The 16,467-nt window shown below is 36.7% G+C and overlaps 1 protein-coding gene across 4 annotated transcripts in view; it reads right to left on the bottom strand.

Annotated features, from left to right (window-relative positions):
• The window catches only part of LOC130222022 (NACHT, LRR and PYD domains-containing protein 12-like), a 60,140-nt gene extending 43,956 nt beyond the window's left edge, over nt 1-16,184 (bottom strand). The window contains exons 1-9 of one of the 4 annotated variants that reach the window (XM_056454629.1): nt 15,183-15,396; nt 13,617-13,728; nt 13,168-13,263; nt 7,379-7,477; nt 6,179-6,292; nt 4,176-6,071; nt 2,801-2,974; nt 1,756-1,929; nt 1,218-1,391 (exon numbers count right to left, since the gene is read on the bottom strand). In XM_056454629.1, the coding sequence (XP_056310604.1) occupies nt 1,218-1,391; nt 1,756-1,929; nt 2,801-2,974; nt 4,176-6,071; nt 6,179-6,292; nt 7,379-7,477; nt 13,168-13,263; nt 13,617-13,660 (2,771 nt within the window). In that variant the 5' untranslated portion in view covers nt 13,661-13,728; nt 15,183-15,396. Of the gene's footprint in view, nt 1-1,217; nt 1,392-1,755; nt 1,930-2,800; nt 2,975-4,171; nt 6,072-6,178; nt 6,293-7,378; nt 7,478-13,167; nt 13,264-13,616; nt 13,729-15,182; nt 15,397-16,098 lie in introns of those variants that run through there. The other 3 variants (XM_056454632.1, XM_056454627.1, XM_056454626.1) reach the window with 3 other exon arrangements.
• Nucleotides 16,185-16,467: the final 283 nt, after the last annotated feature.

Genomic DNA, 16,467 nt, shown 5'->3' with positions numbered 1-16,467 from the left:
GTATGACTGTAAGACATGTACTCAAATGCTACAGAGGTCTAAAATGTCTAATCAGGTGTAGGGCTGGGTGATGTCAGACAATATCTATTAATAATCGCCTTTAATAATATCTTGATAACTTCAGTATATGATCTCTCCCCAATAATGTTGATTATCTAATCTAATCTTATCTAATCAAGCACACATCGCCCAGCCCTAATCAGGTGTCGATACTCCCTAAATTTACAGACATCAGACATACATTATATTATATTACTTTCACTGCTTTCTAACCAGTGCAAATGCTAACTCTTATGTTTAGGATGGAACATGCTAGCAGTTAACATCAGCTAGCTCTCAGCTAAACATCACCTCCATTAGTTTAGCTTTAGCAGGCAGGAGTATTAAGAAATAGTGCGGTGTCCCACATGTGTGTGAGTGACAGTGACTGATGCTCACTTGAACAGGGCACTCATATGGAGGAGGAGCAATATGACGCAGCCGCAGACAAGCTTATCACACGAGAGTGTCAATGCCCATTCTAGACTCACAGTGGATTTAACAGTGATGTTACCTGTTTTCTAGACAAACACACTCAACCAATGGCTATTGCTGGACCAAGGTCATGTCTGAATATGAGCGAGTCCTAGACTATAGAAAGAAACGTCTTGAGTCCGGACTCCAATACTACAGCCCTGACAGTCACAAACTTCAGCTTGTAGATCAAACTTTATTGTATAAAGAGCAATAGAAAATGACCTGATCTTCATTTGTATATTATATTGTGGACGATGATGTAAATAAACTCAAACAAACACAAACCCACTCTCTTAAAGTCTCTTTCACCAGCCTGACAGTCACATTCACACTGATGGACCATCAGGGGACTTTTATTCTGTCAGGTGAGAAACACCTCAATATTCATGACCCAAAAATAAAATATGAACAAATAATTTAATTCAAATGATCTTTAAAATAAAGGGATTCCTTTAACTCTTAATCATATTTGGGTATATTGGAAAAAGAGAAGCTCTGAAAGTGCAACATTTTGTAATATACTAACTAATGTTTTTAAATACATTTACAGATAAACATACATTAGTATAGTTACTATTGAAATCACATCCCTGTTAATGTTTTGTTTCTTCTTCTGCCAATCCACTGAAAGAGGCTCCACATTTAGTAACCCAATATGAAACCATCTTGTTGTAGTCGCTGTAGAGTGGAGAATCATTTACCTCAGTGTCTCCAGTTTACAGTGTTGACTCTTCAGTCCATCAGAGAGAAGCTTCACTCCTGAATCCTGCAGGTCATTGTTACTCAGGTCCAGCTCTCTCAGGACACAGTTTGAGGATTGTAGAGCTGAAGAGAAACTCTCACAGCACTGAACAGTGAGATTACACATGGCCAATCTGAGAAAGAAGAACACAGACTGCATTAACAGTGTGATTTTAGTCATTCATCTGATGTAAAAACAAACTATGATGTTAATGATATGACAACACTATTGGAATCTGTGTAAATTAGAATTATTACAGACAACTGTTATTAAATAAAACTGAATATTTAATGTCATCTAATATATTCTTGAACATTTTGAAATGTAAGAAAACTGCTAAATTTCAGTGTAGATAAGAGGGCCACGAGACTTTATACATTAATGAACCTGCAAAATGCAAATGATCAGAGCCTGTCAAACCTGCTCCAATAAACCAATTCAAAGATAAACTATAAATATAATAATTAAAAATAGTTGTTGAGTGGAGAATCATTTACCTCAGTGTCTCCAGTTTACAGTGTTGACTCTTCAATCCATCAGAGAGAAGCTTCACTCCTGAATCCTGCAGGTCATTGTTACTCAGCTCCAGCTCTCTCAAGACACAGTTTGAGGATTGTAGAGCTGAAGACAAACTCTCACAGCACTGAACAGTGAGTTTACACCACTGTACCCTGTGTTGAGGACATAAAAGACATTGTATTATTGTGTGTGAGTGTGCATGTAATTATTAATGTCCCCATGAGCAGTGATTTCTCCTCATAGGGAAAAGAAAAAGACTCCTTTAACTTTTCAGAATTGCTTTAATGGCCACATTGAGGAAGATCAAACATTTGTATTTCATTATTACATAAACTTTTTAAAGAGAAGATCTCTGTACCGAAATGAGTAGGGCCAGACAGATTTATTGATTTATTTATTTGCTATTTCTGAGCAGAATTTTGTCAAAATGTGCAGATTTATGCAGAATGATTTGAAAGAGTAACAATCGTACCAAAAAACGTATTATATAAAATAAAAAAACCTTTTAAACTGTTATTTAATGTTTACAATGCAAATCCATTTAGATCCTCATATTTGGTAAACAAAGCAAGACTCTCATATAATATTAACAGACAGAAAATATGACTTTACAAACTGTTTTGTAAATAAATCCCATGATCATCTTCATATTAGTCAACAATATTACTGAAAATAGTACAAAAAACTGACTAAATATAACTTTACACACATTTACACTAGTAAATAAAGAGACTCAGTGATAAATATTTGCAGAAACACAGCTCATTTAGAGATGCCCCAAATATAGTAAAGAACACGAATCAATGATCATTTCAGCAGAAATGACACTTAAGAGCAATATTATATCTGCTATAAACAGGGTTTCCTCATATCTGACTTTACACCTGAAGTATCAAATATTGACAATAAATAAACAGAAATAAAGTACATTACAGCATAAGCTCATTACCTCGTCACACTTTGTTGCACAATGTAAAAGTCATTTATAGCAGCATTTATTTGATGGAAATGTTTTTATTTTACCTCAGTGTCTCCAGTTTACAGTGTTGACTCTTCAGTCCATCAGAGAGAAGCTTCACTCCTGAATCCTGCAGGTCATTGTTACTCAGCTCCAGCTCTCTCAGGACACAGTTTGAGGATTGTAGAGCTGAAGACAAACTCTTACAGGACTGAACAGTGAGATTACACCACTGTAATCTGTGTAGAGGACAAAGAACAACAAAATCAGCAGTAAGAAATGAGCACTGTTGAGTGTTCATGAGTCCAGTCTCCACTGATTAAAGTAACACTGAAAATAAACTATATATATATATACTGCTCAAAAAATAAAGGGAACACTAAAATAACACATCCTAGATTTGAATGAATGAAATATTCTTATTAAATACTTTGTTCTTCACACAGTTGAATGTGCTGACAACAAAATCACACAGACATGATCACTGGAAATCAAATGTATTAACCCATGGAGGTCTGGATTTGGAGTCACACTCAAAACTGTAGTGAATTGCAGGCTTTGCTGACACACTCCAGACACATGAGGTCCAGCATTAGCATTAGGAGGAACCCAGCACCAACCACACCGTATATACAAGGGGTTTGAGGATGTCATCTCAGTACCTAATGGCAGTCAGGCTACCTCATGGTGTTGTACCATGGTGTTGGGCTGTAACCCCCACCAGTGAACATTGGGCCCTCATATAACCCTCATTCCTCAGAACAAGTCTATTTATTTCATTTAAACATATCTTCTTATCATTTATTTATTGCTTTAAACTACATTAAACTAAAGTAAACCTGTATTTCCCCATTCATATGACTTAATGAATGATTGAACAGATTATTAATAACTAATCAAAGAGCATTTTACTGAGCTCAGTGTAAAGTTTAGTGTTTAGGCCTACAGTAAATGTAATATTAGAGGCATGTCTGCAGCGAGACGGCAATACTGTGTCTAAAACTACACTATTTCTCTGATCAGAAAACTAACACAATTATCCAAGAGCAACACTGTGTTAGATTTGAGCAAATACACATCAACAAATGTCCCATTTAGCTGGAGGAACACAGGGATTTACAGGGATTTGAGTTATTTTCCAGGATAAAATGTAAAGCAAATGAAGTAGATTATTAAATAAGTACAAATGTTGTTTGTGTGAGTTAAAAGTCAAGAAAAGTTTGTTAAATACGTTTAGAAATGATGAAATGAATGAGCAAATAAGGAAACAGAACACTGCCGCATCCCCATGCAGTAATATGGTGTATCAGCGATCTCACAGGGGGACGATATGGCCAGCTGAAGATTCTCTGTTAAAGCAGGGCAGTGATTCACTAAACTGATCTGAGTCTTCAGTGCAGACTGATGTGTGTCTTCTGTGATCAATGAATGAATACTCACAGAGCTCTTCTGCAGTTTCTCACAGCTGGTATCAGTCTCCGTCTTCCCTCATCTGATGTGTTGAATTGATTAGAGTCAAACTCATCCAGCGGCTCCTCTGACATCTCAATCATGTAGGAGATTGTTGAGCAGTGAGCAGGAGAGAGTTGCTCCTCTGAATGTTTGTCTGATTTCACAAACTCCTGAATCTCTCTGGCCAGAGTCTGATCTTTCACCTCCAGCAGACAGAGGAACAGATTGATGGATCTTTCAGCTGAGAGATCATCATCTGTCTTGATCTTGTCTTTAATGTCCTGTGTGATTCTCTTGATGCTCTCTGAGCTCTCCTCTGTGTGTGTCAGCAGATCCTGGAAGAGTCTCTGATTGGACTCCAGTGAGACGCCCAGCAGAAACCGCAGGAACAGATCCAGATGACCATTACTACTCCAGACAGCTTTATCTACTGCTGATCTGAGCAGATTATACAGAGACTTCTCAGAGCTGGCCTGTAGATATTGATTATATGAATATTCTCTCTCATAAATCAACTCCAGCGGTTCTCTCTTTTTTGTTAAACGGCAGTAAAACACAAAGAAAGCAGCCAGAAACTCCTGAAAGCTGAGATGGATGAAGCTGTAGACTTTCCTCTGATGAATCACAGATTCCTCCTTGAAGATCTCAGTGCAGATCCCAGAATACACTGAGGCGTCAGTGACGTCTATGCCGCTCTCAATCAGGTCCTCCTCATAGAACATCACATTGCCCTTCATCAGCTGTCTGAAAGCCACTTCAGCAAGTTTGAGGATCACTCCTCTGCTGGACTGCAGGAGTTTCTCTGGATCTCTCTCTTCATACTTCTGCTTCCTCATGTTGATCTGAATCAGCAGGAAGTGGATGTACATCTCAGTCAGAGTTTGGGGGATTTCTGCTTTCAGATCTTCTTCCAGGAGCTTCTGAAGCACAGTGGATGAGATCCAGCAGAAGACGGGTATGTGGCACATGATCTGGAGGCTTCTTGCTCTTCTGATGTGTAAGATGATTCTGCTGGCTTGATGCTCGTCGCTGATTCTCTTCCTGAAATATTCCTCCTTCTGAGGCTCAGTGAATCCCTGAATTTCTGTCAGACGGTTGATGTATCTGGATGGGATCTGATGGGCTGCTGCTGGTCTGGAGGTGATCCAGATGAGAGCAGAGGGAAGCAGATCTCCTTTCATGAGGTTCGATATCAACACAGCCACTGATGAAGATTCCGTCACAGCACAAACTTTCTCCTCATCTGAAAAGTTCAGTGTTATTCTGCTTTCATCCAGACCATCAAAGATGAACACAACTCTACACTGCTCATAAATCTTGGGCTCCAGATCTTCAAGTTCAGGATGAAAGTCCAGCAGAAGTTTGTGAAGACTGTACTGATGATCTCTGATCAAGTTCAGCTCTCGAAATGGAAGCACAAACATGAAATCTACATCCTGATTGTCTTTTCCCTCAGCCCAGTCCAGAATGAACTTCTGCACAGAGACGGTTTTTCCGATTCCAGCGATGCCTTTAGTGAGAACAGTCTTGATCTGGGCTTTCTCCTTCTTGATCTTCTCCTCATGTCCTGCTCCAGCTGAGGCTTTAAAGATGTCATTGCAGTAGACAGGAGTGTGTTGTGAGGGTTTTGTTCTGGCTGTTTTCTCTATCTGTAAAACCTCATGTTCTTCATTCACTCCTTCACTCTCTCCTTCTATGATGTAGAGCTGTGTGTAGATCCTGTTCAGGAGGGTTTGAGTCTCTCGATGGTTGATTCCCTCAAATAATCTCTCATACTTGTTCTTCATGCTGGTTTTGTGCTGCTCTTTGACTCTCTGGAGTTCATCATGTTCTGGTTGGAGTGAATCCTGCTGCAGGTCTCCAGTCTGATCATCTCTATTCACACTGCAGTAACAACAACAACACAAAGAATCAATGAGTGCGAGTGATCTTCTAGAAACACATTATCATATAAATGCTGCAGTGTAATCATGTGTGTAGACATGATCTACCTGACAGCAGGTTGTGTGTTACCACTCTTAAAATGTATTGGTGGACTCATAAACGTGTCACTCTTCATAGACACACAGCTGGGCTCTGCTTCTGCTCTCTTCCTCCTACGTGAACTAAAACAGAGAAGATTAAAGTTCAGCACTGCACACAGTGGAGTCAACACACCAGGTATTAATCATTCTTCATTTACAAAAGCACATAAATTAATTTCCTTTATATTTGAACAAAAAGTGATCACTTTAAACACCACACACACTGATCACTTTAAACACCACACACACTGATCACTTAAAACACCACACACACTGATCACTTAAAACAACACACACACACTGATCATTTTAAACACCACACACACTGATCACTTTAAACACCACACACACTGATCACTTAAAACACCACACACACTGATCACTTAAAACACCACACACACTGATCACTTAAAACACCACACACACTGATCACTTAAAACACCACACACACTGATCACTTTAAACACCACACACACTGATCACTTTAAACACCACACACGGATCGCTTTAAACACCACACACACACTGATCGCTTTAAACACCACACACACACTGATCGCTTTAAACACCACACACACACTGATCGCTTTAAACACCACACACACTGATCGCTTTAAACACCACACACACACTGATCGCTTTAAACACCACACACACACTGATCGCTTTAAACACCACACACACACTGATCGCTTTAAACACCACACACACACACTGATCGCTTTAAACACCACACACTGATCGCTTTAAACACCACACACACTGATCACTTAAAACACCACACACACACACACTGATCACTTTAAACACCACACACTGATCACTTTAAAAAATGTGAAAATGTGAAAAATATCAGCAAACACAGATCAAGGCTCATTTCTAGTAGAGAAAGCCTGACAGACCTGCAGCACTATTAGAGCAGATTAGAGCTGAAAATAATCATCAAATTACTGAATGAAGACCACAGTTTAGGTGTGGGAGGAGCTTAATCATTCAACACATATGATGATGACTGCACTTCAGTGAAAACAGACTCAGATCAGAGGAATGGCTGATCAGTACATCACAGAAACAGCAGGGGAAAGTGTGCAGGAAAAGCCCTTTATGGCAGAAGATCAGGAACACTTTAGTTTAGGTCACAATTCATACTATTAACTACCGGCTTACAGGGCTGTGATGGTCACTGTGACAACCGCATCACCGCAGTGGTCAGTTGCTACCGCAGTTGTCCATTGCCACCGGCGGTAGTACGTGACGTCACGCACTCTAAAACACAAATTACCATTACGTTGCCAAGTATTACATTTCTGTTACAATATTACATTAGACGCGATTCAGCAAGTTCAACCATGAATCTTGTTGAAAACCAAATCTTACATCTGGGAACATTTTCGGTTCGTGCCGACTGTGAAAGGTGAAGCAATTGAGATTAAGCTTTTTGTAGGGTTTGTTTTTAAAAAGTGTTAAAGTGTGGTTTAATATTCACTGATAAGAGTCCAAACACTGAAGAGCAAATCCATCGATGCACAGCTCTACAGGTCCCGAACTATGCAAGTTAGTAGCGATCGACGGCGGCGAGGGGGAAAAAAGCCACGTATAATCAACTCCTGTCTTCTAAACGCAAACGCCCAGCTAGTCTGCCAGGTATCGCAGAGGCATTTCCAAAAATGAGCAGATACAAAAGAGAAAGTGATGAATGGAAGACTTTGACGAGAAATGGAGCAACATATTTGGTAACTTAGTTAAGAACGGAACAATGAAGCAAGAAACTTTTGATGGTTGTGAAAAAGTATCTGTGCATTTGCGCTACAAGGACACCATCTGAACGCGTATTGCTGGAAACATTATAACCCCAATTAAGTCTTCACTTAAACCGGACAAAGTCAACATGTTAATTTTTCTGGCAAAGAATTTAAAATATGAATAGAAAACAAAAGCTGGAGATAGCCTACGCTGACTTATATTGTTACTAGTAGGCTAATAGTTTTGTACTTCTTATAATTACTACTATTTATATTACGACTGATTAGTAAAGTGCCATTTAGGCTATTTGTGAAGTTCTTAAAAATGTAACGTTTAATTATTATTATACGGTTTCAGTTAAAGTTATTTAATATTTAACTACAATATTTATAAGCAGTATTGTGTTGTTTTATTAACGAAAGTTCAGAAATAAACACGTACGTTTATACGGATGTTTTATTAATTCTTATTTAATTAAGTTATAAGTTATTCCTTAATTTTTACATAAAAGGCAAATTAACTTACGTAGGCTACTTTATTTGTTGGTGGTACGGGAGGAACATTTTTGCCAGTGAATAATGTTCTCACCACTTAAAGAAATAAATAGCTAAATAAAATAACTTGCGAAAAGGATGCAATAAAGAAAATGCATGCTCTTAATCATTCTTCGTACATGCTATAAACCTATATAGCACCGACAAGAAATGGCCCTAAAACAAAGTCTAGAGAGAGAAGAGTTATTAATATTGATTAGTTATTATTAAGGATCATAAACACGACCTGCGCTGTATGATAAACGCCTTCACAATGATCTTTTGTCATTGAAGAACAGATGCAATAAAGAAAATGCAAGCTCTTAATCATTCTTCATAATCTGATTCGTACATGCAATAAACCTGACAAGAACAAGCCCTAAAACAAAGTCTATAGAGAGAAGAATTATTAATATTAATGATCATAAACACGAACTGCGCTGTATGATAAACGCCTTCACAATGTCGTGATCTTTTTTGAAGAACAGATAATCCATGTTATTGTCATCTCCCCAGCCAGGTTTTCATCTGCTTTTTTCTTCTCACTACGAACAATAAAGAATGGCTATAGCAGGCCCGGTGCCAGAATGCCATAACTGAGGGGGCATCTTAATGCCATAAGGGGGCACTTGGTGACTTGGTGATTTCGGTCCTTCTTCTTAATTTCATTTAGGCTATTTATTCACTTATTTATTACTTTTCATTGCTGCCTAAGTTACTGACTTAAGGCAGAAATATACTCTTTATACTAACAATAGTACGCAGTTTCGCTATTAGGTTTCATCAATGGAGGTTATGAAACAATACCATTTATTAACGCAGAAGGATCATGGCTTCAGCGCCAGACCCATGGTTTAAATGATATTTGACTCCTTATTTCTTTCTGTTTTATTTAAAAAAACATGAATGTTTAAAGTTTTGTATTGCATATTTTTTAAAGATTATCATTCAACCTACATGCAGCGCATATGAGAGGTTGATGCAGCAAATCCCCTTTACTCATGCACTATACCCATTTCATTTATGACACTGTAAACTTGACTTCACAGGCTGATCATCTTTACACTCAAAATGCATTTTTAAATGTCGTAACTTGAGACTGCTGCTGCATAATGGGATGTTTCTTATTACAACTGTTAGCGATGTCAAAATGAAAGCACACATTAAAAGGGTTTTGTGTTTTATAGCTTAGTTTTTAATAATAATAAATTATAATATTAATCAGGGGCGTAACAGCCATCTTAAAAGTGGGGGGGACAGCTGTATGGTCAACCAAAAGTGATTAATGATTTATTAGCGATAAAGTTTATTTAATAATCTTTTAACCAAAATTCTAAAATAATTACAAAATATTATTAATAACAATAAATAAACAGAAGCACACACATTTAAATTAGGCATTACTCTTTGTGTGAATATATTTTTAAATACTACAATGCAATTTCTAAATTGCAAGTTGATACTTGTGCGAATGTGTGTGTGTGTGTGTGTGTGTGTATGTATATATATATATATATATATATATATATATATATATATATATATATATATATATATATATATATATATATATATATATATATACACACACACAGTTGAAGTCACAATTATTAGGCCCCCTGTTTATTTTTCCCCAATTTCTGTTTAACGGAGAGAAGATTTTTTCATAGTTTTAATAACTCATCTCTAATAACTGATTTATTTTCTCTTTGTCATGATGACAGTAAATAATATTAGACTAGATATTCTTCAAGACAGCTTAAAGTGACATTTAAAGGCTTAACTTGGTTAATTAGGTTAACTAGGCAGGTTAGGGTAATTGGGCAAGTTATTGTATAACAGTGGTTTGTTCTGTAGACTATCGAAAACAAATATATAGCTTAAAGGGGCTAATAATATTGACCTTAAAATGGTGCTTAAACAATTTAAAACTGCTTTTATTCTAGCTGAATAAAACAAATAAGACTTTCTCCAGAAAAAAAATATATTATCAGACATACTATGCCCTGGTCTTTAATGCACAGTAAAGTTATCAAATCAGAATACAACAATTCATAATTCTGAAGTTGAATTATTATGTTTGACATGCAAATTGTTTTTTATATTTAACATTTGCTTTAAATACTGATTTAAGTAATGACCAAATACTGATTCAAAGTCTCTAGGGTTTTTAAAATATGAAAATTATTCAGGGAAAATGTAAAAGAAGAGTAAACAATAGTAAAATATAAGATATCCATTTCTTACCACCAAATTGTAAAGGAATGCACAGTTTAACAAAATATGATTTTCTATTGGTCCATAAACAAGAGGTTTTGCATCATGTTAGACCTGTCAGAGCAATGTAACATCAAAATTATATCTAGCAGCAATGTTTCAGTAATAAGATTGAGATTGAGTTAGTCAGTCACTGTAACAAAATTGTTACATTTTTAAATTATGCATTTCTCTGTGGAAAGCGCTGATGTAGGTTTGTGTGCATATTTTTTTTTTTTGTAATTATTCAACAGGATTCATAAACAATTGTCGAGATTCATACGGGTAACGTTAGTAGGACTACTGTTGTCTTTTGACGTTACAGTAGGTTAAATCGCAACATGGAAATGTGTGATTTGTGCAAGCGTGATATTTAATCTATTAATCTGCAGATTATCTTCTGAATCCGATTAAAAAACCAAGAAAAGCATTAATTTCCAACCCTTTATTCAAAACAGCTCATCCCTGAGCTGTTATAATAATAATGATATTAATAATAATAAAAAACGAACTAGTTTTGTCCTGTTTTCAATCCAAATATCTGAATATTTTTAAATCAAAATACATACTAGACACATGAAATAGCATAGGAAAATATGTCTTGTTTTCTGAAAAAAAAAACCCACCTCAAAATTGAGTGATTGTTTGCTTATAACAAGCTAAATTATTTGCCAATGGGGTAAGAAAAATGATCTTAATAAGACATAATCTCAAACAGAAGTTTTCAGCTTCACTTCATTTTCTCATGCCATTTTTCTTTTCTGGTTATGATGTAAGATTTTTTCGATATTTGAACTGGAAACGAGACAAAATTACTCAGAAAGAAATGACAACAGATGGAGAAATGAATGATTCAAAAAAGGCGAATGAATAAAAACGTGTCTTCAGTCTTGCAATGCAAAGTAACTACACCACCGTTGCTTTACTGCTGTTATTAATTCTTTCACTGCTGAGTTTAAAAGACTCCATCTGGAACCAGGAGTCAGTTTTTTTAGAACATTCACCCTTAGAGTTTCCGTTGTATGCGATGTATGACAGATGGATCCCTTGTATTTGTTTTGTTTTTTTCTGTTTTAATTCAACAAATTCACATGCTTGCTCATGTCATCAACTACCTGAAATTCCAATTCACATAAACGTGTTAATGATCGTGATCTATAACGTGAGATGGACGTCGCCATGTTTACTTGCGCCCAATGCGTTATTCATAAAAGCAGAACACGCAGGGTTCAACACGTAAATTCACCAGTTACTAAGTGGTTGGTGAACTTAGAGAGGAGTAGATTCAACTTTATAGTTACTTTCAGTATGTGTATCTGATATGATTAAAACACATCGGCAAGTTATATTTTAATGGATTGTTAGACTTCCTTGTGTGTTTTACAAATGCTAAAGTTCTTGTTTTACTAGTACTTGTGTGCATTTACATGTCTAAATCATAAATTAAGCATTAGGCGGTTAAAAAGGCTGCATAATTGTGATAATATAACACGTCTTTCTCAGCGGGGTTAAGTTGGTTTTGTTTTCGAAAAAAAGAAGCACTTTTCCGACGGTCCCTTACTGAGAGCTCTGCTCAGCGCGAGCTCTCTCTAGCTAAACGAATATTGCGACTGCTCAAGCAGTGCTCGTAATATTGAGCGAAAAAAAGAAAAAGACAGCTGTGAAACATAACCAGCTTTGTCTTTTTGTAGGGAATACAGTTTAGATCTTTTTAGGGTTAGTGGTTTTTTAGTTAATGCCGTCTGTCACTGAATGTGTCAGGAATACCGAAAACAAAACCAACTTAACCCCGCTGTCTTTCTCTGGCTCAGCACCAGACAACACACCAGCACCAGGGACTTTACAGTTCTCACTTCAAAACGGAACAAAAGTAGGATTCTGTAACGTTAGTGATTTACCGTGATTTACCCAGCTGTAGCTGTTGCTCCCTTCTGAATCATCCCTGTCTTTGACTGCAAAGTGAATGAATGAAGCTCGTGGCAGACCCCCAAGAGATTCGCGCTGTGATTGGCTGAGTGATCGTTCACTCAAATCAAGTAACAAATCAGAGAACACTTGTGGCCGCTAGGCCAAATAAAACGTGTGGGCCAGTCGGGGGACAGAATAACCTGTTTCCAAAAAGTGAGGGGGACGTGTGTCCCCCCGGTTGCTACGCCCCTGTTTATATGACAAAGAGGATATTTTACTATCAGAGATTTTAGATGCATTATTTAAAGTTACAAACTGTAGATAAATGTTTAATGGTCAGATATCTGTCCTTATCAGGAGTATGAATGAAGACAGAAAAATGAAAGAAAATGATATAACACTGTTCTAGTGTTTCTTACATACTGTGCCTTTAAAGTGTTGTGTAAGTATAATTAAAATGTCCTGATGAACACTGTAACAGTCCATGTGTGAGCAATAATGTAAAACACTGAATACCTGATGGCAGATGATGGGGTTTTCTCTCCGAACTTTGGTGGATTAAACTCTTTAGACCAGTCACTCTTCAGAGACACACATGATCCTGATCTCACACTGAAGACACAAACACACCAGAGGAATAAACTGCAGGACAAACTTCAGTCTCCTTTACAAGAGTTTTAAGAGTTTGTTTTGTTAATTCAGCACTAATTGTTGGCTGAAGATCTGTCTGATCAGGTCTGCTACACAGGAATCATGGGTAAACACGACACATATTGAGCTCTGGTAAAGATGACACCAGATCAAGCTGTCTGTAATCTAGACTGATCTAAACACATTTCCTGAAGTTAAACTGAAGCTTTGTCCATCATTTGATCAGGCAATAGCAACACAAATAAGTGCATTGTTGTTGGTCTTTGTTCTTCAGAGAAAGTGTTGAAATAATGGTGTAAAAACAGAGTCAATACCTGTGTTTCTCTGAGAGAGAGTCCTTTACTCGCTCCTCTGCCATACTGCAGCTAAAACACCAATGCAGACATTAGCAGAGCGTTCAGGAAACAATCAGCCGCTGACCATCACCTGGAGATGACAATATACTGAGATTAAGAACATCACACTTTATAGCAATCAATGCTGACTTCCTGTAGGCTATTTTTGTAAGGGAAGAATGTTTGTATTAATGTGTCTACTCAAGTCCATTTTGCCAAATATTACACACACACACACACACACACACATATATTAGTAGTAGTCATTATTAACTGAAAATATTGTAATTATTATACGTGTATAATATAGACATATACATTATTGACAGCAATGCATTATCTAATTTCAATTTTGCATTCATATCTATTATTTAAAATGTTTAATAAATGTTTATAATAATTTACTAATTACATTTACTGTAACAGCAGAAAACACATTGTTTACCAATCACACTAACAATAACCCTAACCTGCTTCTTCTTAAAGGATAAAAATGGATTAAAAAGTGTCCTTAAACCAAGAGGCACCAGTTCCAGTTCCAAAAAGGCAAAGGACAGAGAATAAAACAGGTTGCTCAGGTGAAAAAGACAGAGAATCAGGGATAACAGCAACAAACATTTGAAAAGAAAGAGGGATAGACTCTGTTGAACTCATAAATGCACAGACATACGGTCAACATGTGTCTAGCTCAAGGACCGGTCTTGCAGGTTTTTTTTTTTTTGCACCCAACCAAACAGATGAGAGTTGAATTAAAATAGATGGGTGGATTAACATTTTAATAAATGAAATAAAAAAGTGTAGAAATAAAACAAAGTGTAGAGCTTGTTTGTTTGCATAAATTCATAATTTGATGGTTCAGAGTAATAGTTGATTTTTATAATTGCCTACAATCTATTCGTATACTTTTATTTATTGATGTATTTATTTATTTTTTGTTTGTTTGTTGTTTGTTTATCTGTTAGAACTTATACTGTATTGCTACCAACAGCAAGTGACAGAATTTCTTTCTTTCATTCCAATTACAGCAAATAACTCCTGCAAGTCCTGCAGTAATTATAAAATCCTGCAGGACTTGTCACTTGCTTGGATCCATTGTAAAACCTGTAAGAAATTCCTGCACAGTGTCAACGTGTCCTACAGGATTTTATAATTCCTACAGGACAGCAGCTATCCTGCAGGAGGAAAAATAAATCCTTCATGATTCCTGTAAAAAGTTCTGCATGATTCTAAAACCTGTAGGAATTGCCTGCACATATTGTCATTTTGTCCTGCAGGATTTCATAATTCCTACAGGATAGCAGCAGGTTCCTGCTGAAAAACTGAAAATCCTGCAGGATTCCTGTTGGCTATTTTTGTAAGGGCGGACACCAGCAGCACTACAAATGTGCTGAGTTAAAGCCATACAATATGCATGTAGAGTATAGTAATGCAGACATCATTAAATACTCAACATTACATCAATAATGCAACAGTTGTACATCAATTAAACACAAATAACTGACAATCATAGTAGTATAATGTAAGATACTGTCGAGTGAAACTCACGCTTCTCAATGACGCACTTTCAAGGATCGTCACGAGCGAGACTTCAGCACCGCGTATAAGCTTTATTAAAACCCATCCGCTGTCAATCCAGATAATAATACACTCTTCTGCAGTTCACAAAGAGAAGGTGCTACAGAACGAGACGATAATCTACTGTTTTGCGCCGTTACAGATGAAATTGTAGGACCTCTGCTTTCGCATCGCCACTCCTGAACTGATTCATATTCGAAATATCATTCGGTTGATTCTGAACTGAACTTATTCGCGACTCACTAAATACGCCACACATTTTCTTCTAAATCAGAGATAATCGTTGTACAACACCTATTTTAAATGTGCATAAACTGAAAAATGACCTTTTTACAGTTGACATTTGCACGGAATTGCTCATATATATATATATTTATACTGATTAACATTAATGCAGTTGATTTAACCCCTGATCTGACACCTCAGATATTTCAGGTTTGATCATTTGATATGTGTCTGTCACGATAACTTCTGCTTTAGACAGCTATTAACTTATTATTTTAATTATTTATTAGCTTAGTTAGTAGTCAGTTAGTGCTAAAACGTTCCCAGTTAAATGCAGTTTAAGGATCATCCGCATTCTTCTGTTTACTGAAGCTCTGCTTTCACTTTCGATTTCCTGACTCTGTTTAAAGTTTATTTTGTGCTGAATAATGTGAAATTATCGAGTCAACCTGATATAGAAGAGCACAAACACTTTCAAGGGATAAAAATAACCCATTATACTGTTCAAATGACCGTGTTTGGACCGTGTTTAATCGGTGTTTGAGGCTTTGAGCTTCAGGAGCAGACAGTGCTATAAATCACGCTTATAAACACGCTTATACACATATAAACCCCTTCATCATCTCCACAAATAAGCGTAATGTAGAAGTATTAAACTTACCAGCAGAAGTACAGACGCTCTTGTGCAGCAGGAACACAACTTGAGCTCTTTTGACGCTTTCGGTTTGTCAGCTTCCTCTTCAGTATTTTGGCGGTTGTCAAACTTTTTTGTTGATTTACCGCCTCCTGCTGGACTGGAGTGAGGAACAGGAGTCTGACATGGAGGGAAACGAGAAAAACAAATCACACTATAAAACCAAGGGAAAACTGTGTTTCAACATAAAATTAAATTGTAAATTCGTTCTAACAGCCCAGTTTCTTTCACAAGTGAATCATTAAAGCCTCCATATGTTAACCCTAGTATATTTTCCAGAGTAAATGTAAGATTATGTCTAATAATACTTCTCTTAATATCTTTCTTTCATATTCA

The sequence above is a fragment of the Danio aesculapii genome, chromosome 4 (genome assembly GCF_903798145.1).
Source record: "Danio aesculapii chromosome 4, fDanAes4.1, whole genome shotgun sequence".
In the NCBI taxonomy this organism is placed as follows: Eukaryota; Metazoa; Chordata; class Actinopteri; order Cypriniformes; family Danionidae; genus Danio; species Danio aesculapii.
The sequence above is the reverse complement of the archived record's forward strand: the minus strand, read 5'-3'. Positions and strand labels throughout refer to the sequence as shown.